The following is a 27,959-nucleotide window of genomic DNA, read 5'->3' as shown; positions in this document are numbered from 1 at the left end:
CCCGGGGGCCGGGCAGAAGCAGCGGCAGCAGTCTGTCGGTCCTGCTATAGTTCTCAAAAATTACTGCTAGCAGTCAGTAGCGGAGTCGCAGCTCTTGTATGCTGCTGTGCCGTTGTGTGTCATTTTGTGGCCGTTGATGGGAGCGCGGTTTCAGGTCTCTGGTGTGATGGAACTAGACAAAATGGACGAAAACGACTGGAAGTATCACGGAGAAGGAAACAAGAGCCTGGTAGTGTCACACGTACAGGTGAGTGAGTCCGTTAGCACAGCACCGGGCTAGCTTCAGGTTCTGCTAAAGCCTGTTCGCCTCGCTCTTTTCGAGGGAGAAATGTGCCTCGAGTCGAGGGTTGCTTCTTCTAGAAACTTTGTTTGGAGAAAAATAATGAGGGTGGGTGAAGTGTCACCCTGCAGGATGTTGTTTATCGGGGGTAAACCGCTAGTCTGTGTGTGAGATACTGAGCCGGCTTGCTAACTAGCAGCAGCTAGTTGTTGAAGCAGCCAGTGCAACGTTGTCCTGCAGGACCTCCAGCGAAGCTAAAGCTTAGAAACTACGTGTAGATTAATGCCGGGTCAGAGTGCGTAGCTGACTATGTATTGTTTATGGTTAAAATGTAAATCCTGGGGTGCTCGGGAGCTGATTTAGCCGTTAGCATCTTTCCCATGTTCTCCAGCAGCTGGGGCCAGAAGCTCGGTTTGGAGGTACTTTTCTTTGCTGCTGCCTGAAGAAGAGGCTGCTCAGGTCATTACAGCACAGGTTAATTCGTCCTTTCTCACCTGGACAGAGTGGTGCGTTCACTGACATGTCTCCTCTCTCTGGGAACCTCTCCTTGAAGGGACAGAGTTGATCGTGTTGCTGTTGAGTAATCAGTGAAACCTTGAGAGGGCATGAATCACACCGCGGATGTTGTAACGTATCCACAAAGTGTCAACTACTGACAAAAGGGTTTTATAATAGCTGCGTGTTGACTTCAGGTTTTTGGGTTGTTTGGCAGGGTGCTGCACCTTACCTGAGATCCAGTCCTGCCTTCCCCACTTCATGACTCTTTTTAATCACTGAGCAAATGAAACTCAAATCTCTTTATCAAGTCGGATATAAAATGAGCATAATGAATTATTTATTGATTAATAGAAGCTTTCTGAAAGCAATTTGAAAACTGACAAACAGCTTAGGTGATAAACGTTTTAAGGCATTTACACAGAAGTATTAATTTGAATACCTGTCAGTGTTTTATCACAGTCCTGAGGTCTCACACCCTGATTATTACATGTATATTCTACAGAAATAAACACCCTGATCTGTATTGCAGTACTGGACTGTACTGGAGTTTTCAATATTCTCTTTGACATCTTTTTATATTTGGTTAAAGATATTGGTTGAAACAGGGTGGCACAGCATGAGTTTCCTGGTTTGAACCTCCTGGTCGAATGGGGGCTTTACATGTTCTCATTTTCATGTATGGGTTTCCTCCTGTTGCTCTACTTCCTCCCACAGTCCAGAGATAAACTTGTGCTTCTTGCCTCTCGTCCTGTGACAGCTGGGATGGGCTCCAGCCCTCCTGTGACCCTCTGTTGGATAAGCATTAGGAAACATCTAAATTAGGAGTGTTCACCACATAAATGTGTGTTCCAAATGGTGAGATTTGCATTCCTAAAATTAAGTGTCACCAGATGGTGATGCTTATCTGACTCTACTGAGAGCTGGTTAGATATAACTATAAATGGACAGAAATCAGGGTGAGTCATACGGACAAAATCTGATAAATATTTTTGAAAAACTGTTACACCCAGAATAATCAAATGAAGATGTCTGGATTTGGCTAATCAAGAATTTAAATAACTGGCAGATAATTTTTATTATTTAGAAAAAAATCTGTAAAATAATCCTTAAAATCATATGGGGCTTGGTGCCACCTCTCAATTCATGAACTGTCTGAAACAAGTTGTTTTAGTTCCTCTCTCTTTAGACCAACTTTACTCTGATTGGCTGCTCCTCACAAACAGAAGGTTGGAGCCACAGGAGGGTGGTCACATCCAGAGCTGTGTGTCTGAGATGATCACATAAGGGATGTTTCTCTCTGACATCATACAGAGCCAAGAGTAGGGAAACAGTTTGAAAACTGAACATTTAGTGGCAGTCTGAAGTTTGAGCTTTTTACTCACCGCGATTGCTTTCACTCACACTGACTTCATCATTTATACTTTGGCCACGTTTAAATCATTGATCATTGCAACAGCATGTTTATCTATATCTGCCTGTCTGTCTTGTCTGTGTGTGTTTATGTATGACAGGAAATGACAAAAGCACTTTTACTGATAATAGTGGCCGTCTGTGCCATATCATTTTTTTTTTTTTTTTTTTTTTTGCTGACAATCATGATGAATTAAAAGTTATGTTTAACAAACATGATATGGCACAAAGTTGGAGGAACCAATAAGCCAGGGGTCTCAAACTCCCGACAGACAGTTTGGCTTTTTTTGACATTTCGCTAACTCCTCTTAAAACGAAATGTCAAAAAAGTTGCTGAAAGGGCCAAATTGTCTTATATTTTGACATCAAATCGTGGGACAGAAGTAGGGGGCGGGGTGGGGTGGGAGTTTGAGACCCCTGCAATAAGCAATAAACAACATTAGCTATGAGAGAGCTGAAACTCAGTATCAGTCTGTAACTCTGTAGTGTAGTGGTTAAGACATTAGTCTAATATGCAAAAGATCCCCTGATTTGTGAGGACACAAAAACCCAGCCTCAGCATGTCACAAGCCAGTGTACTCCTAGTGCTGGTCCCAAGCCCGGATAAATGGGAAGGCTGTGGCAGGAAGGGTGGGTCCAGTGTAAAAACAGCCAATTCAGAGATGCAGATTTATCTGCTGTGGCAACCCCCGACCCCATCAGCCAGTACCAGTGGAAACTGACATACAGTAATGATGATAGTAATAAAAATGATGTTTATCTCAAGACTCTCCGTCACATTCTTCCACGATCTTTGGAAATGAGCGCGTAAAATGTGGGCAGTAATGACGATGTGTACCTGCAGACATTCGTCTGCTTATATTATCATTAAAATAAGACACGCAGTGGATTTACCTGCACTTCTGTAATGAGTTTGTCCTGTGATCTAAATTATAAACCTTCCTGGGAACAAGAGTCCTAGTTTCTTCAATGAGAGAAGGGGCCTCAACAAAACCAGGTTTCCCAGTTGGATTTGTTCCTTGTGTATACATTCATGTGGAGAAGTTTTAACAGGTGCAGTGCATTCCTGTGAAAAAATAAGCACACCCTTAACTGCTTCTATAGGAATTATGACAGTAGTAAAACAATGTGCTGCAAGCCAAATATACTTAATTGATCAGCAAGTGTGAGAACATCTTTAAAAAAAAAAACAAAGATCAGAGTGCTGCAATGGCCCAGCTTGTGTGGGAACCTTAGAGAGCTGTGCATAAACAAATGACTGCAAACCGCAATGTCGAGTGGGGCAAATCCCCCCACAATGATGAGACAGCCTGATAGGTCATACAGAAAACAGTACTTCATGTACTGCTGCTAAAGGTGGTTCTACATGCTGCTGAATCATAGAGCACATTTAGTTGTTCACAGAACTGCGTCGAGTTGTGTGAAAATATTTTTCTTTGTATGTAATCAGTTAAAAACATATTTTATTTGAGAATGAAACAAGCCAGGTGTCATATAAATTGTGAAATGGTCAAGGTTATTATAGTTAACTAAAATTAAACTAAAACAAGAAGCTCTTCGGGAGAGCAAACCTCCACCGAGGCAGCTCACTCTCTGGCAGTATTTACTTTTAAGGAATATACTGGATATAAACATAATTTAAAGAGTTTGTGGGGCAGTAAAAATCAGATAGTGACAGATGTTTCTTTATTTACACAAATATTATGTAGGAGTAGGTACTGATTTGTAAATAACTGGACATGGATAACTTGAACTTATTATGTAATTTATACATAATAAGCAGTAAGAAACATAGTTTTAAATAGCTTTATATAGCATTATTATCACTTTGACGTTCAGATCGATCTGTTGCCCTTGATGGAAAGGTCAGAGGTCAAATGTGGCATATTTTAAATCTTTACACAGTGCTTTCTATATGTTGACAATACACACTACACTTGTAAGAGTCATAGTTTTTAAGTTATAAAGCTTTTTTCAATTTTGGACCAATAAATCATCAACTGACCTTGAAGACCTTGGTGGATGTCAGCCAGATTTTAATGGGTTGTTAACATGACCCCACACTACACCCCTGCAAAGTTTGATCAGAATTCATTCAAAACTTTTCGAGCTGTCGTGGTTACAGACAGAATGACGCACACACGCTACCAAAAACATGGCTTCCTTGGCGAAAACATTTAACTAAAATAAAAATAAAAAACTGATGGACATGCTTATCGAGACTTTGGATGTTAGTCACATTGTTTCAAAAAGTTCTGTATTTTTGTAGTATTCATATTTATATTTATACTAACTTTCCTAAATCTTGGCTCCTGCATATGCCCTCCAGCTATAATACTTAAAAAGACTAAAATTAAATCGAAGGGAGCAAACCCACTCTGCAAGCTACCTGAAACTGAAATGAATTTAAAAACAAAATGTCAAAATGAAATAAAAATGATTAGAAAAGTCAAAACTATAATGGAAACAGTGGAAATGGTCATAATAAAGTAATCTGTGTTCATGAAGACGAATATTCTTTTTACCCTCAAAGTCAGCGTGACTTTGAAGCTGATTTATATTTCAGTAGGACGTGTGTGTGTGTGTGTGTCATGTCTGTAACATGTATGTTTGCAAGACTCTTCAGAGGGAGTGTGTCAGCACTGGAGCCAAGAAAACTGAACTTTGAAAAAGACCCTAACTATATAATTTTTAGTGCCTAAACCTAACAGAGCAGTTTTTATTCCCTAACCTGACAGCGACTTATTTAGTTAAAGTGGGCATGTCTGTCCTGTGAGGCATTCTGACATGGACTGCAGTGCGAGCGGCCCCGTGATCCACACAGCCAACCCCTCCAGCCTCCAAATGTGACTTTTTTTTTTTTTTTTTTTTTTTTTCCATTTAAAAGTGGAAAACCTTCATTTCATGCAGATGGATCCAAATCACTGCACACGGGTCAGAGGAAAGGCCGTTGTCAGGGATACTAAAGTAAGGGTGGGAAATTTGTGTCCACAAAAACACGAGTGAGTAAATCAAGTCATGATTATTTCACAAACTGCTGTGAGGCTGTGCTTGCAAAACAAAGGGCTCAGACATGTTGGCGTGACTACAGAGCAGCAGGATAAAAGACGCAGCCTTTACATGCAAAGCTACATCCTCTTATTCAAAACAGCTCTAACACTACATGTTTTTATAAATTAAAAAAAAAACACACAAACTCCAGACGGGGCGAGTGTATTTTCCATAGTTATCCTTTCTGATGTGCTGCAGGTGCATTTGCACTACTGAAAAGGCTTCGTGTGGTTTAGGTGAGGGGGGTAGGGTGGGTGGTACTGTGTGGGTAAAGCAGGCAGGCAGGAACACGTGGGTGTCTTGGGTGATTTCTAGAAAAGTTCAGGGGTGTGTTGCATGTGTGAAAACTGCTAATAACACGATCTCAACAGTTCCATCTATAGACATTTGACCTTTTTAGAGTGCAGTAAAATTAATAATGTAACTGGGCTTTTACACACATGTTGGCTTTCAGCACATGGGTGTGAGTCTGTAAAGATCATTCATACGCCTTCAACATATGCTGACAGAAAACAGCAGAAGTAGTCACAGTTAATATGCATATTTGAATGTTTTTTACACAGTAAGACAAGTCTGAACTTGCACTTTGATGCAGATATTTGGAGGCTTACGGCCCCTGGACTTTATGTTCCTGTTGAGCTGTGGGGAAAAACAGTCAGTATTGCATCCTGTCTGAGGACTCTCCTGACCTGGACTGACCGGGTTCAGTAGTTCAGTTTTGTGTCCAGAAAAATTAAGTTTAACTGATATTTATATATTTATATTTATATTTATTTATTTTTTTTCCCAGCTTTCCAGAGTTCTGCGCCTCCTCAAGTATCCTGCAGAGGACTCCGAAAACCCTCCACAGGTAAATATGAGTCTGTAAGCTGAACGGTTGTGGGGCTTTAACCTGCACTAGTGGAGTTTTATTTTCCTTCCTCATGGATGAAGAGAAAGAAGGCAGACTATACCACCCTGAGAGCCTCATTCACAGATACTAAGGAATTATTTAGCCACCATAAATAATGGACATAAATGCATTTATGTAAGCTGAACAGCTGACATGTTTATAATTATAATTTACTGGTTCTTGATTTTATGCCTTTTTATAGTTGTAATAACTTGTTCAGTCTGGTTTGTATATGTGTAAAATGTCTCATCTGTATCTTGTGGACTCTTCATCATGCCCTCCCCTCACACAGTGTTGCTAATACAAACACCCAGCTGAGGAGATAAACGAGCATCTCTGCAAACACAGTCACATTAATCTCCAATCTAAATCAAACTAACAGACATAAATATCGTCCTTCTGTCTTCTCTCCTTTTGAGGTGATGATAGATCAGTGTAGCCACTCTAAATAAAATTACTTATATTTATTGCATTAATGGGACATGGCCTGCAGACTCTTGCCTGAAATTGAGTATTGGCACAGCTGTAATGTGCATGTGTACTTGTTCTATTTTTAGAAACTGATTACTTATTTTTCCCCAAGTTGGGTCCACTTGTGATTCATTTCAGATCGTCTGTCACTGGGTGTTCAGTTTGAGGGAGGGTAGCGGATCAGGCTAGTCTTTGGTCTGCTGTTCAGTAGTCTGATTCCCACATTAGTGCTGTCAGAGGACCCGCTACAGACTGAAGCAATTCAAAGTTTTGTTGTTGCTGGCGCGGCTTTGGGCTTAACTCGGCTCCGCTGAACTTAAACCACATGCTGTGAACAGCTCACCTCTAGATTTCTTTTTACGGCAGACAATCTGTTGTTCCATATTCTGCTTTGTTTGTGTTTCTTGTCTGCAGATATCAAAGTAATCCTGCCTTTCTCTTTATTCTCATTGGTTTTTGGGAAGCAGCCAGCCTGTCTGAACAAACCTTTATCCCAAGTGTCAAAGGAAACAAACAGCGCCTAGTTTTTTTTATTTATTTTTTTTAAACTTTACAATTAGGAGCAACACAGACTCTATGTTGAAACTGGTTGATGTTTTCTCTGTGACAGTAGAAGTCAGGGTTGCTGTATGCTTGAAGGAGAGAAATGTGTAGTGGGGTTTAAGTAGAGGATCTGTCCAGATTTGGTTGCTGTTAGAGCTACGAAATCACTAAATCTTATCAACGAGAATAACAAATGAAGCTGAAAAAGGGAGTAACTTTTTTTTAAAATTATAATTCTTTCTGCTCTGAGCTCCTGATGGTCATCAGTCTCTAAAAGAACTGACAGTGCACAGAGGTCGCCAACTTTCTGCAAAGTCAGTCACTGCAGACCTCCAAACTTCATGTGGCCTACAGATCAGCTCAAGAAGAGCGCACAGAGAGCTTCATGGAATGGGTTTCCATGGCAAAATTCCCATAAACACTCCTAAACCTTGTGGAAAGTCTTTACAAAAGAGCTGAAGCTGTTACAGCTGCACAGGGTCGGCCAACATCATATTAAACTCTATGGGATGTCACTCAAGTTCATGTCACTCAAGTTCATGTGTGTGTTAAGGCAGATGATTGAATACTTTTGGTAACGTAGTGTAAGTGATGCTGTTTAGCCTGATATACATTCATACATAGATACATACATAGATACATACATACATAGATACATACATACATACATAGATACATACATAGATACATACATACATACATACATAGATACATACATAGATACATACATAGATACATAGATACATACATAGATACATAGATACATACATACATACATACATAGATACATAGATACATACATACATACATACATACATACATACATACATACATACATACATACATACATACATACATAGCTGCCTGTGGTGTGATGATAGACTTTGTGTTATTGAGTAACACTGTTTATGAAGCTGAGAGGTCTTTGACTGAAGGGAGGGCTGGGCTGTCAGCTCAGAGATGCTGGATAGAGTATAAATGAGGTGGCTTATACCTGTTAGCATGACTCCAGTGAAGCAGCACAGGCCTTCATTTACATAGAGATCATAGTTGTTTACATCCTTGTCAGATTGTAGACTCAAGGGGACAATCCTTTATTTAAATGCAAACCAAGGTTGTGGCCCCCGCCTACACCCAGAATTCAAATTCGCTCCATCCCATCAGCTGAAATAAAAGAACTTTTCAATACCAGGACTGACAGTGTCCAACATCTAAATCATGAGTTATTATCACAGGCACTAAACAGAAGAGACATAGTTTCTGGGGCTGGAAAGTAAAGCAAGGGTAAAAGTACCTTAAACTTGCATTCCTTCTAATGGCCACCAGCTGGTGACTAACGTGGTAACAAAAAGAAATCCAAGTCTGAGAAAATGACCCTACTGCTCACTTGTTCTGTCACCTCAGTGAACACTTTCCTGATGACTTTCTGGGCTCAGCGGTCAGCTTAAGCCTTAGCAATAACAAAATGCAATTCATTTTGTAAATTATGGTCTCCATTATAGTCAAAAAGATGGTACAGTGGGGTAGACTTTAAGGCTTGCCTATTTTGTCTTAGACTCACTACCACGTGAGCGTGCTGTCTGGTGGTGTCAGTTAGATCCACCCCTTGGTTGTCACAATCTGCACAACTCTTCCCGATTTTACCACAATCCTGAAGACTTGCTCATGCTTATTTTTTGTGTGTATATAAACTCAGCTCAGCTTCTGCATGATGATTGGATGATCTGTCTGAGGCTGAATCCCTTTTTGATTGACAGCGAAAATGAGCGAATCAGCGATCTTTTTGGTGTAAACATCCGTGGGAGCATTTTTAAATTTTCATTTTGTTCTGAGTTGAACCGGAGACTTTCCTAATCCTCTTAGCGGCATTTTCTTTGTTAAAAACGACTAGAGACAAATCAAGCTTCTATTTCTGGTGGGTCTTTTGTAGCTGCTTGTGTTTGGAGACTGACTTCTATCACTCTTTCTGACTTCTATCGCAGTTTCTGTCCAGCGGGTGCTGCTGTATAAATAAACCGACACATTTTATGATGTAGGCCGAAATTGAGCTTGAAAGACCAGCATCCTCCAATGATATATATATATATATATATATATATATATATATATATATATATATATATATATATATATATATATATATATATATATATATATATATATATATATATATATATATATATATATAAAAATTTTTTTTTTTTTTTTTTTTTTTTTTTTTAATGCTTCAGATAAATGGGTATTAATGAACATTTAGTTCTGAGCTCATAAAAATATTTTATATAAAAATACGTAGCTATGAGTGTTAAAATCCCTGATTCCAGTCCTGTTGGTGCACGTTAGGCTGCATATTACTGCTGATCCTGGAGTTGATTTATATTTTTGGTCATAGGCTTGATTTATTTTTTTAAAACTTCTTCCTTTTATATGCATGAGCTAAAGGCTGATTAACCAGCTGAGAATCCAACTAAATTTCCTTTCTTTTAAATCTCGCATCCTGTTCCTGTTAGGAGAAAAGTTGTCTACACTGCCGTCTCCATTTCATGTTGCACCTTATGTTTGTGTTTTTAATGGGTGTAGCCGGTTATGTAGAAAATTTCTCCTTTAACCTTCTCTACAAAGCTCAGACTGTTTGGCTGTTTGTCTAAGTGGGGAAAATAAAAATCACTGAGCAGCAGCACACTGTTGGGGGTGGCTGTAGCTCAGAGGTAGAGCAGGTCGTCTACTAATCAGAAGTGGTGGTTCGATCCCAAAGTATCCTTGGACAAGATGCTAAACCCTGAGTTGCTCTGATGTGTTCATCAGTGTGATTGTGTGTGGGAACGTGTATGTGTGTAAATGGGTGACTGAGAATGCTGTATAAAGCGCTTTGAGTGCTCATGTAGAGTAGAAAAGCTGTATTAGAACCAGTCCTTTTACCATTTTGTCTGTTTGAATCACAGAACAACTTGAGATGGAGGAAAAGTCTAACAGGCTAATCATGATCCGATATGGAAAGTTGCTGATGCTGAGACACTACTTCTGTTTTAACATTTGTCTTAAACTAACAGGATGTTACTTGTTGGTCTTGGTGTGTGTTTGTGCTCCAGACAGCAGAGCAGGCCTACAGGCAGATCCAGAACATTGTTGACTTCAGCTCCAATGTGATGAGCAGCCTACTTGGGGAGAAGTTCATCCACAGTGGGGTAAGATGCTGTTAAGTTGGCTTTTTTTTTTTTTTTAAAGAAAAAACAAAACAAAAAAAACTTATTTTTAGTTTAATTTCCGGGTTCTAGCCAGCGGTTGAACGTGCCATGCTGAGGTCATCTTGCGCCAGTTCTGTCATTGCAATTAGCAAGCGGGCCGCGCAACTCCGTGCATCTTATTTTAGAGCAGCGTAACACGGACCAGAGGGATCCACACTCCATATGGGCATCAAGTCACATGGTCCAATCAGATTCAGGTGCCTTCAATGACCTGTAGGACCAGCCATTATCACAGATATTACATACCTAATATTATCCACCTGTTCACGTCACTGAACTAGCAAGCTGGCACACATTTGGTATTTAGCATTAACTTGCTAATGCTAATTAGCAAAAAAAGCAAACGAGCTTGGCTGAAATTTTTTTCTGACTAGAACCCTGAATGTTAAAGAAAATATCAAATGTACTAAACTCATTTATCACTGTGTCCCTGAGGATGCAGAAGGACCTGTATCACTGAGGGTTTCTGGGTCAGTGGATGCTCTTTACAGTTTGTTGTTGTTTTTCCTTTTACTTTAATAAACTTTAGAGGGGAACATCCAGTACAGCTGCTGTGCAGTGTCCTCATCTGCTAGTCCGATGAGTCACTTTGTGCCCTTCTGTGGAAAACACAGCTTCATTAAATATAATATACAAGTTTATTATAGGGAGAAAAAAACAAGCTTATTTTGAAGTAGGAAGTCAGCAGAGATAAAGAGCTGTTAGAGATCTGCATGCTAATGTACCAGCTTATAGTTTTTGCATCTTTGGAGCTGAAACAGACACACAAGTCCAAATAAATGTATGTTGTGCTATTTAAATTCCAGGTAATTTCCATTTTAATTAACTTGAGTGAATTATGCAGATGGGCAGCTCCCTCTGAAGCTACAAAAAAAAACTTTGCACAACTCAACACAAACCAAACCAGTAAGAAACAAACACAAATGTGGTCACAAGTCTTTTAGGCACCTTTTACACATCGTGTATAAATTAAGTAATCGTTGCATGTCTGTCACATCTGAGGAAGTACAGTGTCCATCTTAAAGCTGTGAGATATTTAATGAACATCTGGAAATTAAGCTTCTGTTCTGTTTAGGGAACACAGTGTTTCCCACACAAAGACTTTTAATGTGTATGTAATAACCCAAGCTAGCCTCGGGCCCTTCAATCTCACGTTTCACCACCTGGCTCGCCAGCCACATCCGTCCGTCTTCAGTATCATTTAGCTAATTGTTTCTCATTCTGTGCGTCCGACTTGGACTGCAGCTGGTGATGGTGGTCCTTCTTCTGCACTGGACATTTGTGCCACTCTAACAAAAACCTGTGTGAGAGCGAGCAGAACGAGGACTTCTATTGGAGCTGGAGTACATCCACAGAAAGACTCACTGGAGATTAAAAGGCTTTTGTGTTTATTAATTGCAGCATACTTTAGAATTAAAATACTTGCAGAGGAACACTTTACTGAATTGGTTAGTTTGCCTGCACCTTCTTTCAAGCTGTTTATAAATTGTAAGAATAAATGTGTGCTGCAAGAAAGGTTTCAGTTTGTTGTTATTTCCATTGGACATGTGGGCATTTTAACCCAATTAAAAATTCAAATTAATGACTATTTGAAAACCACGACCATCTCTAGATGCATGTCGGGTGCTGCAGATATTAGATGATGCGTTATGTTGTGCCAGCGATGACCCTTTTTACACTTCTGGAGAGCAGTACTAGTGCATCTTTTTTTAGAGGTGCACGGCAAGCTGAAATGAGACCAAAGTGGATCTCACACCAGCAACTGTGACGTCACTTTTGACACGTCGTCATTCGCGAGGGCGACAACAGTTTATAAAATGGCTTTTAATACGCTTAAATATAAAGTAATGCAACACTGTAAAAAGGTGGATGTCTCTGTTATAGCAGATATCTTTGTGAGAGCAGCCCTGAATCCTGTGCCGAGACTGCTGTCAGAGCATTCAGACTCCCACAGTTAAAAGTCTTGAGATGCTTGGAAGATTTACAGTTTCCCAAAGAAGTAACGCAGCCTAAGACTTAATTTTTTTTTTTTAAGTAGACTGTGCATTTCCAAAAAAAGAGAAACGATCTATTCAGAGCTGCATCACAAATCATAAATTCCTAAAAACAGTGAGTCACATTGTTGAAGTCTGGAGTGCTTTTAGCACATGAGCATCATTCCTCGAGTCAGATGATTTTAAAAGCTGAATTTCTCAGATTTATAGGAATATCAAGAATCACTGCTCCCCACATGTGACAGTAATTAAAAGCAGTGTTTGGCACCAGAATGATGAATATGATTGTTAAATTGTTACATATTAAGAAGGATATTGTTTTAGGGTGTTTATTTAAATGGTTAACAATGGCTTTCTTGTCTGCTCTGCATGCTATCGCTCCCATAAGGATAAGCATGCTGCTCGGAGTGTGCAGCATGCTTTACATAGATAAGGCAGCAGCTTAACAGATGCTTTTGTTTTCCCTACAGGAAGTGGTTAAACTGCCTCTCGAATTTGTGCGGCAGTTATCAATCAAAGTTCAACATCAACGACCAGGTGAGACCAAAGTGTTTTTATCAGTCGTGACTTTTGATACTTCCGCAGCACCACAACAAGCAGCCGGGTTAAACAAACGCTTCGTCTTTTTGTGTGCGTCAGCGTGGCGCTGTGATAAAGTGATGGACATCTACAGTGGCTGTGCTCTCTGTCTGCCCAACCTGACATCTCCAGCCCTCCATCAGCCAACACACACTCCCCCACTCTGCATCGAGATCAAGGTACACACATACACACACACTGTTGTCTAAATTAAAGTGGTCTTTTATATTTTTGTTGTCCCTTCGTACATAGAGGTTTTCCTGCGCACAAAAAGGTCACAGTTCAAAGAGTTGTTGACCTTTATCAAAAAAGAAAATCCTGGTTTGTAATCGGTACTTATGTTGTGATCAGATGAGTTTTTAAATATTTTGTTTAATACCTGCCCAGAAATAACAGGACAGCGCACAAGCTTTTGTCAAGTGAGGTAACAGAGACTCACTGCCGTAGCTAATGCCCCTCCAAAGACACATTTTTGGGCATTTATTCCTAAAACATTTATTCAAAGATTTAATTAGATTTCGGCTCCTTGTTAATTCCAGTTCAAGCTCAGTAATAAAACTGATGTTCAACCGTGCTTGTAGAAATCTGTGCCCAGGGCCTACACCATTGTCTCACACATTAATCGGACTAAAATCACATGAGGGTGACTGTGACTGTGTGTGTGTGTGTGTGTGTGTGTGTCTTGTTTTCAGCCTAAATGTGGTTTCCTGCCGTCCCCCAAACATGTCAGCAAAGACATCAAGACCAAAGTGTGTCGCTACTGCATGCACCAACACTACAAGGTAACCATGAGTACACAGATTATTGTGTAACTACAGAACGATGTGAAATCAGGCATGTTTTAATGGGTGTTTATGGTCTGAAATCAACAGTATAAAAATCCAATCCTTTCTTTAGTAAACATTACTGTGTTTAGTCGACCTCAGCCTGCTGCTCTCCTTTATTACAGCCCACAAAGCTTCTCACTCAGTGTGCAAAGTGAATGAGTGTTTCAGTGGTTTTAGATTCAGGACCTTTTATTGCCTTTGTGCAAACACAGTGTAATTACAGCTTTGTCAGCCTCGCAATGATGTGTGACAAACAAAGATTTACAAGTATAAGAAATGTGAAATTTTAAAAAATTGGACTGTAATTGTTACAAAAGGACAATGAGAGTGCAAGTGCAGCTTTTCTATTTCAGACACTACTGACTGCTGCTTTTTAAAATCAAGTCCCTAAATAACTTGATGACTGGACAAAGTTAGACGTCCTATTTCCTCAAATAAAAACCGGCGTTCAACTTAAATAAAATTTTAATGGCTCGTGTCTGTGCGAGTATAGGTTAGTTTAGCTTGAGTAAAGATGGACAGGGAGCCTGTTTAGTTTCAGTGAGTCAGGAAATTAACTAAATATAAAAGGACCATTACAGGTTCAATAAATACACAATGTTTCAGAAGTTGTTGTGTTAAGTAATTTTAATTATGATTAATGGCATAAAATGAGGTAAGTCATTCCTGTGAGCCAGAAGCTCAGGTTTCAGGCTGCTCTAAATGCTCAGTAGCCTCTTTCCCACCAACAGCGTTCCAGAGCCGGTGCCTTTATTTGAACCGTTAGGCGGGTTTTCCACCGTGGAAGCGCTCGGTGCTCTGCCAAAAAACGGGTTCAACTCCGGCCCCGCAAACTAGCTGGTCTCGAACCATGAACGCGTGACGAAAGCGACAGAAGGGCGCGACTCTGCCGTCTCAGCATGAAGTTTTCTACCATATTTCATGTGTATTACAGGAGAAAAGCGATGCAATTTTCATGGCTGTGAATTAGGTTGGGCTCTAAGGCTGAACTTGCTGCTTTGTATCAGTTCATATCACAGATAAAAGGACACAAAGTGCGTATTTGTCGTCTTGCTCTAATCGCTGTCTGTCACACAGATGCTGCAGTATTTTGCTTTGGACCGTAAAACGTATTTGCAGCACAAGAAAGGGGAGCGTGTTCTCCCACGTTTGTGCGCTTTGGCTTCCGTGTCCAGACGAGGACCCGCCCACGCTCGTACGTAAAGGAGCAGTTCACAGAAACGTGGTGGGAACGCGGGCCCGTTCTTAAGCGTTTCACCGGTTCATTGAAACCAGCACTGGCACAAGCACCAGATCCTCGGCGGTGGAAAAGTAGCTAGTGTGACATTTTCCCCCTTTACGCTTGGCTCTGTATGATGTCAATAAGAGCATAGCAGCCCCACCCGCCCACTCTTTAACCCTTATGTTGGTGAGGGGCAGCCACTCAGACGAAAGTTGGCTTAAAGGGAGAGGAGCTAAAGCAGGTTGTTTCAGACAGATGAACTAAAAGGCTGCACAAAGGCTCAGTGTAACATCAGTGAGTCTAATAAGTCTAAAAGGTTTCTGTCCACTGAAATTTGGATGTTTTTAATTAGAAAACACTACCTGAATTAGTGAACGTGTGTCGTAGTCGTTGAAGTTCTGGGTCTGTAGTAGCAAAGCTGATGCTTGTAAACTAAAATGTTTAACACCTTCAGTCGTCACGGGGCTGTGTTGTGTTGTTTTCAGTTCATCTGTTCATGTTGTGTTTTGTTGACCTTCATGTTAGATTAGTGAAGCTTTAATGCCTTGAGAACAGTGTGTGCAGTGTTTTGATGGCCATCCTTGTGTAAGCACAGATGGGTGTGTGTGTGGTGATGTTCCACTTGTTAAAAATAAAGCAGCTGTGTGGAGAACCACAGACAACCTTTTTTATCCATCTGGTTTGTTTCACTATTTGCTGTGGAGGAATCAGCTGAAGGTAGTGAGTTATAAAGAACACTGACAATGTGCCGTTGAGCCTCTGAGTCAAATGGAGGGACTGAAGAACAAAAGCTAATGCAAGTGTGCTCCAGAGAAAGGCCTGTTAGCTTGTGCTGTTCCGGTAAATAAATCCCAGATGATTGTGGCCTGGCTTGGAACACTTAAAGGCAGCCAATCAGCATTCAGCTGACGCAGAGGTCATCTGCATCCAGCGACGTGCAGCTGTAATTTTGGAGGACTGCATGAGCGTGTGTGACCTGATAACGCTTCATCTTCCCCCTCTGCACCTGAAAAGCAGGACCTCTAGTCTTGTTCCAGCATAGTATGAACCACCTTTACCAAGCTGGTATCACTCTGAGGCTTACAAATACTGAGAAATGCAAATTTTAAAATTCACATTCAGTATTTACAAATTAAGAAGCAAGCTCAGGTTCATGTATAGAGTAACTCAGTCCCTTTAAGCCCTGAAAAACTACTCCAGCTATTGATTATGAAGATTTCCGGACTGTCATTTCAATCCTGTTTATCACTAATGATTTTGTGTTCTGTGTTGGTGACGTTGATCAAGTCGTGTAATAGACAGTAAAATCAATCATTGTGTTATTCATTCACAAAGCGCCATTATTCCAGACTGCCTCATATTTCTCTTACCTTGAGAGTCTTGCTACTAAAGCGCAGCCTTTTGATGAGAGTGTGAGTGCCCTCAGAAACCGGGAGGACGGGTTACTCTGCATCCTTGTTTGTTTGTTTTTTTTTAATTAAATAGCAGTCGAAATGAAGTCCTTCCTTTCATCTTTCACTGACGCATTAACAGCAGCCAGCTGGTTACTGGAGAGAACAAAGATAATCGCTGCATGTTGCCGCTCGGCTCTTACGCTTGTTTTACACTTACAACCCGTCTGCGTATCAATCCCCAAAAGGCTAACACGGCTCCTTTTATCTCTGGTCTAAAAGAGCAGAAGGAATTTTATCTACGCCGGGTCCTCCTGTCCTCCTAAAATTAGGCCTCTGCTGATGCTGCATCATTACATTCTTGTGAGAGACTCGACTCTCAAATCCACTGATCTGTAATGCATCAGTCATGGGAAGAAGGAAGTAGACCCACTTTAAATTCTAAGGTTTTTACATATCAGCTTAAGCTCAAACTGAGCCGCATGCGGCCCATCAGCAAAGTCCTTTACAATCCCTAATGTTTGAGTCAAGTAGCCTGTTTAAAAAGCAGTTAATATCAAGACACTTCAAATCCACCAGCAGAGAGCATCCTTCAGATTGCAGAACAGCGAAAGGCCAAAGGTAAAATAAACTTGGAAGGTGGTAAGAGAAAATAAAAACAAAGTTACTTCAGATTTGTATTGAAAGATGTGCTTTAAAAGAAGTTGGTGAGCTGAAGGTCGATCCCATTGGAAGTTTAGGACTAGACTGTTTCACAGGGGGGAAAAAAGGCTCATGAATACCACCACATAACACACATTTGTTGTTTCTGTCTCTGCAGGTGGCCAACGGGAAGTGGAAGAGACGCAGTTTTTACTGTCCGCTCGACCTGTTCTCAGGGTGAGATTACTTATTTAAACACAGCTGCCTTTAGTGTGTGTGTGGAAGTCATGCGAGCAGCTATGAAATGTTTTCTAGAAACACTGCAGTAACACAAAGTGAAGAAAAAACACTTGGGGCATCACACAGTTGAAGTAATAAATGTATATGCGGTAGTTTTGCTGTTGATGTGCAGCCAGGCTTGTTTGTGAGAAGTTAGTTGTTTGCTGAAGCGTTGTATCGCCGCCCCTCCTCTTGTGGTCTGGAGCAGCTGGTGAAGTAAACCTGCAGGCCTGGTAAATATGTGGTTAGACATCTTTCAGCGTAATTCAGTTCAATTCAACCGCAGCCTCTGTGTGAAAGGACGTGTATTTACTGTGGTAGACTGTACAAGCAGAAACCGGTAACTCGGTATTTGTGTAAAATTATCTGTTGATTGGATATTTATGTTCCCAGTTTGTTTAATGTTAGTGATGTGAAAACCTTCAGCACGGCTCAGAGTGCCGCTAACCCGACCACAACTGCAAAGACTTCATCAGGCTGATGGATTGTTTTGCACTGAAACCGGGGGAAGAAATGCCTGTGCTGTGTATCTGAGCGTGCTCAGTGAAGAGCACAGACGTCGGTCCGCCTTTGTGATCCATATTCTGATGTGATAAGCTGAAGTGTGGGCCTCTGACAGAGCTGCATAATGACCGCTTTGGATGGAAAATCCTCTGTTTACTCCGCCTCCAGTGCGATGAAAAACCCGTGAAGTGTGACTAAACATTGGTCACACAGATGCGCCTGACATTCAGGAGCGCACGTGTTTTTACAGTTTTAGTTTTCCACTTGCATTCTTCTACATCTCTGTTTGGCTACGGATTTTCCTAAATGTGGTTATGAGGGGAAAAAATAGAGACATAGGAGCCACTTCCTAATTTGTTGTGCAATTAAAAAAAAAAACAAAAAAACAAGCAGTGGTGATAAAGGCTTTCTCCTGGAAACCCTTCCAAACAAGCTGTGCTGGTTCAGTCTCTTTCTAATTATACTGTCATGAACTTTAGCATTTAGCATGCTGACTGAGGCCTGTGGAGTCTGAGCTGTAACTCTCGGGCGTGCTCGGTCTGACCTCGGGGTGAATTTGCTGGGATTGCCTCTCCTGGGAAGATCGTGGCAATGTAGCATACACCTGAATGCTTCAGACCGTCAAACCGACAAAGCCTCTGCTTTTACAGAGGTGCTCACACTTGGTGACTAATTTATGAAGCGCATTAGCCTCTCGTTCCTGTAGAAGGACTAAGCAGTTTTTCACAGGACTGCGCATTTCTATAAGAATTTATTTTGAGATCAGATCAGGATCTTGCAGTACAGGAACTTCAGATGCAGTGTTTTGTATGTTTTGGAGAGCTTATCCCAAAATATTAATTTAATGAAGAGCGTGCCTAAATTTATTACAGTAGTTGGGATATTTGTCGTACACGTGAACACACAATTTACCTCCAGTCTTCACCTTTTCTGGTTTCCACAAAATTTCTCCCTAAATGCTGAAAATGTCGGTGTGTTGTCCTTCCTGACCTGCAGGCTTTTATTTTCTGATTACACCTCTGCAGATGCAGCTACTGATAATAAAGCTGCTTTTTTTTCTCCCCCCGTAGGAACAGACAGAGAATGCACTTTGCCATCAAACACCTGATAGAAGAACCTCAGAACAACTTTAAAGTATTCAAGGTGAGATGCAGCCACAGTCATACCTGTTTAACTTGATGTGTTTGTGTATTTGTTTTTCTATGTGGCCAATAAATGCGTCCAAGAACGGTTTGCAGACGTCTCATTACAGCTCAGGTTTTCCTGCGTCGTGCCATCATTTACAGTCAAACTAGTTTCTTCTTGCTCCGTTCTCAGTGTGAGTGCAGCTCCTCTCACACACACTCACTCACTCACTCAGTTAGGATAAAAACTTTGGCAGGTGTGGCGCGAAACGCCTCCAGACTGCTTCCTTCATGTGACATCGGTGTTCCTGCTGAAATGTGGCGTCGACAGAGATGCCCGATGAAGCGTTCTGAGCCGGAATGACACTAGAGCCAAATATCTGATCGGTGTACGTCGGTCTTACAGACTGCTCTATGAGGGGGAAAAATAAATTAAAATTTCCCCTTAGAAATATTTAAAAATAAATGTTGTATTCTCTAAATATGTTTAATGCTGGTTGTGATGGGTGTGGTTACTCTCTCACTGCTTGGAATCTGCCTGAGGGATCAAACCTGGATCAGATTAGTGAATGAGAAGCGAGTGTAAACTGCGGGCACTCCTCATTTTTCTGACATGGAAAAATTGCAAAGAGTGTTTGTGTGACTGGCTGGACTCAAACTGCAGTAACAAAAGATGACTTTGATCGAACCCGACTTCTGAATGTGCTGCAGATGTCACCGGTTAAAACTCTGGGCTCACATTCAGATAAATTCATTCTCACAATGTTTGAATTAAAGAGAACCTCTGATGGAGTCATTCAGCATTAGGTCTGCAAAGCAGCCACAGTAAGGCCTCCACGCCCCTGTGTGTGTGTGTGTGTGTGTGTGTTTTTTAGGGCGGTCAGTGTATTTACAGCAGTAAGGAGGGCAGTGACGACTCACCGGACATGACCTCTCTGCTGCATCATCTCAGACCTTACTTCCTGTACGCAAACAACCGAATCAACAGTCACATGACCAGCAAAGCGGTCCTGAACGACTTCATCCAGGTAACACGCCTAACAAACTCCTGCAGCCTTAACAGGCTGTCACTTACAAACTGTCACTTATTGATTTTAAAGAAATGGTCCCATAAGGTTCAGTGTGATGAAAACTGAACGTTATTACCTTTTAATAAAGTTGGATTTCTTAAAGGGCCAGTATAATCTGTCAGAACAGCTGAAGCCTCACACTGGCTGTAGCTCAGTAGGTAGAGCAGGTCACCTACTGATCGGAAGGTCAGCGGTTCGATTCCTGGCTACTGCAGGCTACATGCCAATGGGCAAGATACTTAACCCCAAGTTGCTCTCCGACGCAACCGTCGGAGTATGAATGTGAGTGAATGTTAGATAATTAAAGCACTTAGCTTAATTAATCATGGACGTGTGCACAGGTAAACGTGTTGTGTAAGCGCTTTGAGTGCTCATACTGAGTAGAAAAGCGCTATATAAGAACTAGTCCATTTACCATTTACAAAACCTCTGTCTGTCTGTAGGTGCTGGTGAACGCCCTGCTGAGCGGTGGAGGAGGAGTCGGCGGCGTGGTGACAGACCGACGAGCAGAGGAGCGAAGTTTCTGTGAGGCCAGCATCTTCAACAAAGAGAGGATTCGGCACGGTCAGCAGCCTTCAGTTTTTTTTTTTTTTGTGGTCTGCTGATCTGAAGGAGTCCAACATTATTAGCACAAGTTTATTATTTATCATCCTTAGAGCTGCAGCCGTCCCCACGTTTAATCTTCAAGGCCTCTGTCATAGATTCAGATATCTGAGTCTGATTATTCACGTCAATCTGAACCACACAGGCTGTCTGCTAATCACATGACTTTTCTCCTTTTTGAAAATTTCACTTCTGCTTTCCTCTCATTCCTTTCACAAACGTGTCCGTGCTGTGCTAGCAGAGCAGAACTGTGTGTTGTTTTTATTTATTCATGCTCTGAGGAAATGAGTTAATACTTATTCACCAGATCAGTGTCGTAGTTACTGAAGACGGCTGTGAGCTGCAGGTCCTCACCAAACTTACCACAGCTCAGATGTACAGCCATGTTTTTACTGACTGCTTCCTCCAATCTGTGGTTCTGTCACATTACCATGTAAATGATTTACACCCCCCCCCCCAAAAAAAAAAATCAGATTGAGTTTCTTTTCCCTCTTTTCTTGATTCATGTTTTTCTCCTTCATGTTTGTCTCTTGCAGGCTGACATTTGCATAAATCAGCACTTAGAAACATTCAAAATGAGTCATTGTAATTTGAGTCCAATCCCTGCATTACTCATCAAATGACAAATCCCTGTTTATCGAGTCCTTACACAACAAGATTTAATTATTGGCACCTTTAATAGCAGAGCTGCTGTAATTTGGTGCCATTAGATCAGAACTTTTGTGAAGCCGGTTTTTCTGCAGCTGTCTTTTTTTTTTTTTTTTTTTTGTTTGTGTGCCGCCGCCGCCTTCAGAAATGTTTGGACTGAAGGCAGCGATTGTCTTCTCAGCACAAACGGCTGAATGTGATTATGTAAATGTGTGAAACAGAAAAACCTGACTCATGCTTGTTTTCTTGATGCTGTGATTTGAACTTTTATAATCAGATTTTAGACCTGACGAGAACACGAGGTGATCGTCCACCTGTCTGTCTGTGCAGGCTCCCGGGGTTTACCCAGTGACAGCGTCTTGTTCAGGATCCTTCAGACGCAGATGTTGGACACGTTGGACATTGAAGGACTTTATCCTCTTTACCGCCGAGTGGAGCAACACCTGCAGGACTTCCCCAAAGAGAGGTAATGCCCCACTGACCGATTTAAACTAAACTGTGAAGACAGCAAAAAACTGAATGCCCGGTCTCTGACATCTTTTTTTTTTTTTGTCTGCCAGGACTCGTCTTCAGATAGAAGGACCGTACAACGAAGCATTTTTGGAGAAGCTGCAGAAATGTCCGGCAGAGGACGACGGATCTGTGGAGTATGCTGTTGCTAAGGTTAGTGACAAGCACACGAAAATCAGCGTCTGTGGACTCTGTGAATCGTTTTCACATTAAAACACAGACACTAAGCTGCTTTGCTGAAAATGAAAGATGGGTAGAAAGGACCAGAGAGCGAAAACACTTGATTCAGAGCTTGAATGAATTTGGTAGCAGCAAACATTAAGGTTAAGATGATGTTGGAACTGCTTTTCCAGCCACCCGACACCACCCGGCAGACCTTCAGACAGTTATTTTCATTGCTGCCTAAATGAAGAGAGAGAGCGCCATAACTTTAATGGAGACAAGGTTATAACATCCGTCCAGTTCATGGTCGGAGCCCCTGAGGCAGGGTACACAACCTAGTGCTGCCAGTCCATCAGAGAGAGATGGACAACCACGCACTCTTAACAGCCACACTTACAGCTAATGTAGAATCATTCATGTCTTTGGACTGTGGGAGGAAACCCCTGCAGACACTAAGAGAAAATCATTAAATTCAGGTTTTCCAATCACCTCCAAACTTCATGTGGCCTTCAGATCAGCTCAGGAACTGTGTGTAGAGAGCTTCATGGAATGAGTTTCCATGGCAGAGCAGCTGCATCCAAGTCTTACATCGCCAAGCACAATGCAGAGCATCGGATGCAGAGGTGTAAAGCACGCTGACACTGGACTCAGTGGAGACATGTTCTGGCTTCAGTGATCTGGTATCTTCCACTAAAGCACAGTATAGTTGTCACGATAAATTACAGTATGGTAACACAGTTGCCGACAGGTTTGCTACATTAATGAGTAGATGTGTCTGGCAACAAGTTTATTATAGTTAAAACCAAACCAAGAACTTCACTGTGTGTGAAAAACTATTTGTTAATCAAAATAAAAGTATAAACTAAACTTCAGAAATAACTGAAGCAGCCCTGGTTGGTGACAGACTTAAGAATGATTAGCTGCACTTTCAGGGAAGGTGGTTAATCTGTGTTATCTGACTTAACCGAAGTGCGTGCGTTTTCCTGTTGTATAAAGCTTTTCTTTCTGCCCGCTGTGTTTGGACTGCAGGTCCATCAGTACCGTGTGGCCATGACAGCCAAGGACTGCTCCCTCATGGTTGCTCTTGTGCCCAGCGGTGAGGAGGAGCAGGAGGACAATGAAGGGTGAGAGCAGGAGGAGGACTTGTATGGAATTGAACACTTGTGCTTGGATTCATCTAAAAGATGTGTTAACAGAAATAACATTTAAAAAGATGTTTGAAGGAAGTCTTGTTTCTTACTACATTTTCCAGGAGTCCTGCGTATTGTCTTGAAATTAAAGTGTGTGGGTTTAATGGAGAGTCCACCAGGTGGCGCCATCAGCTCGGTGGCCTGTTCGTAATCCTCCTCCTCTTTCTCTCCAGTCAGAGGCAGCTCAGGGACTTCAGACCTCCTGCCTTCTCCTACTCTGTCTCCATCTTGGATTTGGACCCGAAGCCATTTGACAGCGTCTCCCGCCAGCTGCGTCTGGACCAGAAGATCGTCTCCTGTTACCTGAGGACTGGCGGTGCCTTGCCAAAGGGCTCTGTGAGGGACAGAGAGGACTGCACGCTGCTCTTCCACCCCATGTGAACGCCCAGTCTGACTCCTGAAGAGGAGGAGGCCTGCAGGACGCCGCCCTGATGCCTCTCACAAATAGGAGACGCTACGTCGGTGGGGTTTAGACTCCCCTCTGAGCAGAGCTGCAGCTCCTCATGGCGGCAGGTGTCAGCTCAGGTGGCTGCTGATGCTCAGCAAAAAAAAAAATTCCAGGAGGCCACCTCTGAACACAAACATCTGAGTGACCTCCAGGTGTTTGTGTTACTGATTAGAGCATTTGTGTTGCCCTGATCAGGAGGTGAATTCAAACATCTGTCACGCTGTATTAGAAACCTCACAGGGGGCTTCTTGTGCTCCATTTGGTGACGGTCATGAATTCACCTCCAGATCCACACATGTGGCAGCGGTGCAGAAGACGGAGGGGGGGAAAGAAGGCAGAGTGGAGGTTGCTGGGCTGATGTCAGTTCTTGAACGTAGGTGTTGGGTGTCTGTCCTCTGATGCATCGCCATCCCTCTGCTCGCTTTACTTTCATTGAACGTCAGCGGCCCGGTTTCACGCCGAGCGCTTCAGCTCACCTCGTAACCAGTGAGACGAGGTGATTCTGTGTTTGGTCGTAAGCAAAGCTTCGCTTCTGTCTCCCAAACTCCCATCAGCTTAATGTGCTAAAAATGGAAAAGCTCAAATAGTGAAGCAGCAAAATTTTTGTTTGTGTCCCTCTGGGGCCACTTGAAGTTTCAAATTTGATTAAAAGTGGCAATCATAAGAGTGTATGTGCCAGTTCAGGAAAGTTTTCCCTCAAATATCAAGTCCCTGAAATGTTTACACTGAACTCACCTCCTTGATAAATGTAGTTAATTAAAAAAGGACAGTACTTCCAAAGGAAGTGCGTACATTTCTGCTTCCACTACAGTAATGTTGTGTTTTTGACGCTCACAGTGGGTCTTTGTGGGGACACACGAGTAATAAAGAGCAAAAAGAAATTTTATTTCTGACATTTGAATTTAGAACAAACTGACAAAAATTAACCCGAAAGTGCAAAACAGTTAAAAAAAAAAAAAAAAATTTTTTTTAAGACTTCCGGATTAGGCCCCCTGCTGGCCATTAGAAGGAATGGCAGTTGAACGCACTCAGAGCTTCACTCTTCAGTTTTGCTAATGCTTTATATGCAGTCTGATCAACACTGAGCTGCATGAAACGGGATTTCCTGGGAGAATATATTTGGGTAAAGCGATCCTTTAAGGTTCATCTGTGCCTTTCTCAGAGATGAAACCTGATTTTTGTTTAGAGGACAGAACATTACTGTTAAAGTAGAAGCTACATTTCAGTTCAAACTAACCTGGTAACTAAGTTACAGAACCGTTACACTTTGGCCCCTCATAAAGTTCATTATCTTTTAGTGGGCTCAGGGATCTTCTGTCTGATGCATGAGGTTTGAGCCTCCCATCATTCTCATGTGTGATCACTCTACTGGTCCACAAACAGCAGCATGGCTTTTATTTGCAGTCTGATCACTGTGATCAGTATTTAATCATTACAGCATCAGAACTTACCACCACGTTAAGGTGATTTAACTGAGTGAAACAGCTAAAGGTTCATTTATGGCCCTGTGTTGAATCCCACTGTAGTAATAATCTAATCATAAACAATGAACAATGAACTTTTACTACAGTCTCACCACTCAGCAGACATCTCGTTAAGACCGCTGAGCACTTTGTGCATGTTTAGAGTCACAAACTGCTTAAAACGTTTGCTAGCTCTGCTCCAAAATTAGCCTTACAAAAACCAGGAAAGCGTGCACTCTGCATTTAATTAGGAATGCACCCATCCACCTTTTTCCAGTCGCAGTATCATGCAGGTATGAATCTGAAAGGCAACATCAGGCTCAGCGTAAACACTGCATGGCTAAGTTTTTTTTTTTAAATAAAATGTAACAAATACATCTATAACTACAAATTTACTACAGGACAAAGACAGAAACGATCAACCATTCAGGTGTGAAATGCCTCCTTGCTGCGCTGGCTCGTCATCTCGAACCAAACAAACTGTTTTCACGATACCAAGTTTGTGAGTCAGGGTTCGGGGGTGCATCCCGACATTAAAAGCATTCTCTGTTTGTGTCATACTATGGTCATGCAAAACATGACCAGGAGAGAACTTCCCATTAACTCTAATTTTATGAATAATTTGAAAAAGAAAAACGATGCAAACCACAAACTGGGGCTCGGCCATCAAATCCCTGCTGCACCGGGGCTGTTAGAGCGACGTGTAGTGGTGTTTCTGGGGAGGTGCATGTTACTCTGCAGCATAGATTTAATGCAGGTCTATAAATGAAGCTCAACGTGGCTGCTCTGCTGCTTGGAGGAGAGTTCAGGGGTTTAAAAGTGAAGCAGGAAAAGTTACGAGGAAGCACTCTGACTCACCAGAGCAAAGGCTGCTGGGTAATCACTCGATCCTTTTCAGACAGCCTGAGCTTCATGCTGCTGCTTTTTGTGCCATAAGTGGCTTCTTGTTGTCTGTGTGTGTGTGTGCGTCCATGTGCCTAAATGTTCTGGTAGGACTGGAAGATGAGGGCGGGGTGTGGGTGTGTGTGTGTGTTTTGAGAAAACTGTTACAGGCTGCGTTCATGTGGCGGCGGCGGTTTCTGAGCCGCCGTGAACGCAGCCGTGAACTCTCAGTACCTCGAACTCCTGACAAAGCTCGACAGGTTCACGTGATGTTTGAGTAACGGTGCGTTCAGGAGCACTGCGGTGGTTTCTGAGGACGATGACGTCATCCATCCTCCTAAACCAGCACAGGCTTCAGATAAACTGGTAACACTTGACTTCACTTCCTGTTTCCACTCTCCAACCTCAGAGACCTCCATCACCCAGTCTGAAAACAAACCACACTAAGAGACCGAAAGAGACGGCAGAAAATCCCCCACACTCCATTCTACTGCGATCTCCCTTCAGGCATCTTTCCTGGAGCTGCACATTCATCAGGAATGCTGTTAAATCCAAACACTAAGCTGGTTTGAGTCCAGCTCCCTCTAACACACGAGTCAGCCTCTTTGAATGCCTGAGTTTTAGGGAGGAGGAAGAGTTAAAGTTTGGAGAGTGGACCGCAGCGAACTGAACCAACCACTGATCGTTTAAACTGTTGGAATGAAGATGCCTCGGGCAGCACGGCAGGGCAGCGGGGCCTCATGTGATCTCTGAGTGAAATGGCCGAGGTCTGGAGACGCACACACTTCCTGTTACATGGACACAGAGCCAACTCAGCCTTGGTGCCCTTTGAGAACCAGCTCACACTTCCACAGGATCGAGAACTGAATGTTAGGTAGTAATCTGTTATGGGTTCAAGCTAAAACAGAGAGAAGATAATTGGGATTTGTCCCACTCGGTCTTCAGTCCAGCTCAGGAGACTGCTAGAATGATGAACACAGCACCAGTCCAAAGTTTGGACACTCAGCTGGCATCAGTCATGACCCCCACTCACTTTAAGGTTAAATGTTTGTTAAATAATTGGGATCACAATTGTTGACTAAAATAATCATGATCATCTGACTGCTAGCAGATCTGACAGGACCTGCATCTTTCTCGCCCCTCAAACAGCCACTGATGTCAGCGGTTTGATGCTCATTTCATGATTCTGTGCTTCTACAAACGTTCTGCTATCAGCAGTAATTTTTGGTGGAAATGTGTAGAACTGGTTCTAGATCGGGCTCCGGCGCTGTGAAAAAGTAACAGACCGCAGTTTGTCTACAAACTGAGGAAATGCATCAAAACTTGCGGCTCATTAAGGTCATCGCTGTATATGACAGCCCAAATTTGTTAATTTTAAAGATAAAAAAATATCGTCCATCGATTAACTAACACTATAACCACTAAACTAATTTCATTTATTGATGGACTCCAACAGTTTAGGATCCAAACATCCTACTTTCACTTTGTAATTCAGAAGTTGAAAACAAACTTCTAAACGATGTCCTTGTCCAGACCTCTTTGCCTCCCAGGCGAGCTGCAGCCCTGCTGCTGTCCGAGTGTCGGCCTGCAGAAATATCACAGCACTGTGATACCTACAGACTTGTAATAACTGCGTATGTGTAAATAGCTGAGAGGAGACAAACTATCTGAAATACAAAGGTGACACTGCTGTCCTCATTTTGTATTTAAATTATTTATTTTTGTAGATTTTGACCCGTGAGCTCGGCTGTTACAGCTGTAATAGTCGTGTTCTTTCTATTGAAATAAAGATTTCTAAGAGACTAAACCATCGTCTGTGCGTTTACCTCGAGTAAACAAACTCAAAGCGGGCGTGAAGGTGAAAAGCCCGACAGGTTAATATCTGAAAGATATTTCTGCTTCAAGTTTCCTGTGAAAGGCTGACTGCTCTGATGATGGACTCCAGGGCAGCTTCAGGTCCCAGAATCCTCAGCAGGCTCTGAAAGGCCTCAGCAGCGCTGCCTACAGCCAGAGAGGGGAACAGCTGCAGAG

The 27,959-nt window shown here is 42.1% G+C and overlaps 2 protein-coding genes across 2 annotated transcripts in view; one reads left to right on the top strand and one right to left on the bottom strand.

Annotated features, from left to right (window-relative positions):
* Positions 1 to 27,751, top strand: ippk (inositol 1,3,4,5,6-pentakisphosphate 2-kinase). Its single transcript, XM_030730422.1, has 14 exons — positions 1 to 247; positions 6,030 to 6,089; positions 10,235 to 10,330; positions 12,855 to 12,921; positions 13,024 to 13,142; positions 13,656 to 13,745; positions 17,224 to 17,282; positions 18,899 to 18,971; positions 19,828 to 19,980; positions 20,466 to 20,586; positions 21,604 to 21,739; positions 21,834 to 21,936; positions 22,975 to 23,069; positions 23,309 to 27,751. The coding sequence occupies exons 1-14, from the start codon at positions 137 to 139 to the stop codon at positions 23,514 to 23,516; spliced, it is 1,491 nt and encodes a 496-aa protein (XP_030586282.1). The 5' UTR covers positions 1 to 136; the 3' UTR covers positions 23,517 to 27,751.
* cenpp (centromere protein P) overlaps positions 27,641 to 27,959 on the bottom strand; it is a 114,448-nt gene continuing 114,129 nt past the window's right edge. Inside the window, 1 exon segment of the mRNA XM_030730425.1 lies at positions 27,641 to 27,959. Within this exon segment, the coding sequence (XP_030586285.1) occupies positions 27,829 to 27,959 (131 nt within the window). The 3' untranslated portion in view covers positions 27,641 to 27,828.

Source organism: Archocentrus centrarchus, chromosome 5 (assembly GCF_007364275.1).
Source record: "Archocentrus centrarchus isolate MPI-CPG fArcCen1 chromosome 5, fArcCen1, whole genome shotgun sequence".
Lineage (NCBI taxonomy): Eukaryota > Metazoa > Chordata > Actinopteri > Cichliformes > Cichlidae > Archocentrus > Archocentrus centrarchus.
This window is presented reverse-complemented; position numbering and strand designations above follow the sequence as displayed.

Coding starts and splice junctions, on each gene's coding strand:
- ippk (XM_030730422.1), top strand. CDS start 137: ATGGGAGCGCGGTTTCAGGTCTCTGGTGTGATGGAACTAGACAAAATG. Junction 18,972..19,827: donor ACAACTTTAAAGTATTCAAG/GTGAGATGCAGC, acceptor TGTGTTTTTTAG/GGCGGTCAGTGTATTTACAG. Junction 23,070..23,308: donor GAGCAGGAGGACAATGAAGG/GTGAGAGCAGGA, acceptor CTTTCTCTCCAG/TCAGAGGCAGCTCAGGGACT.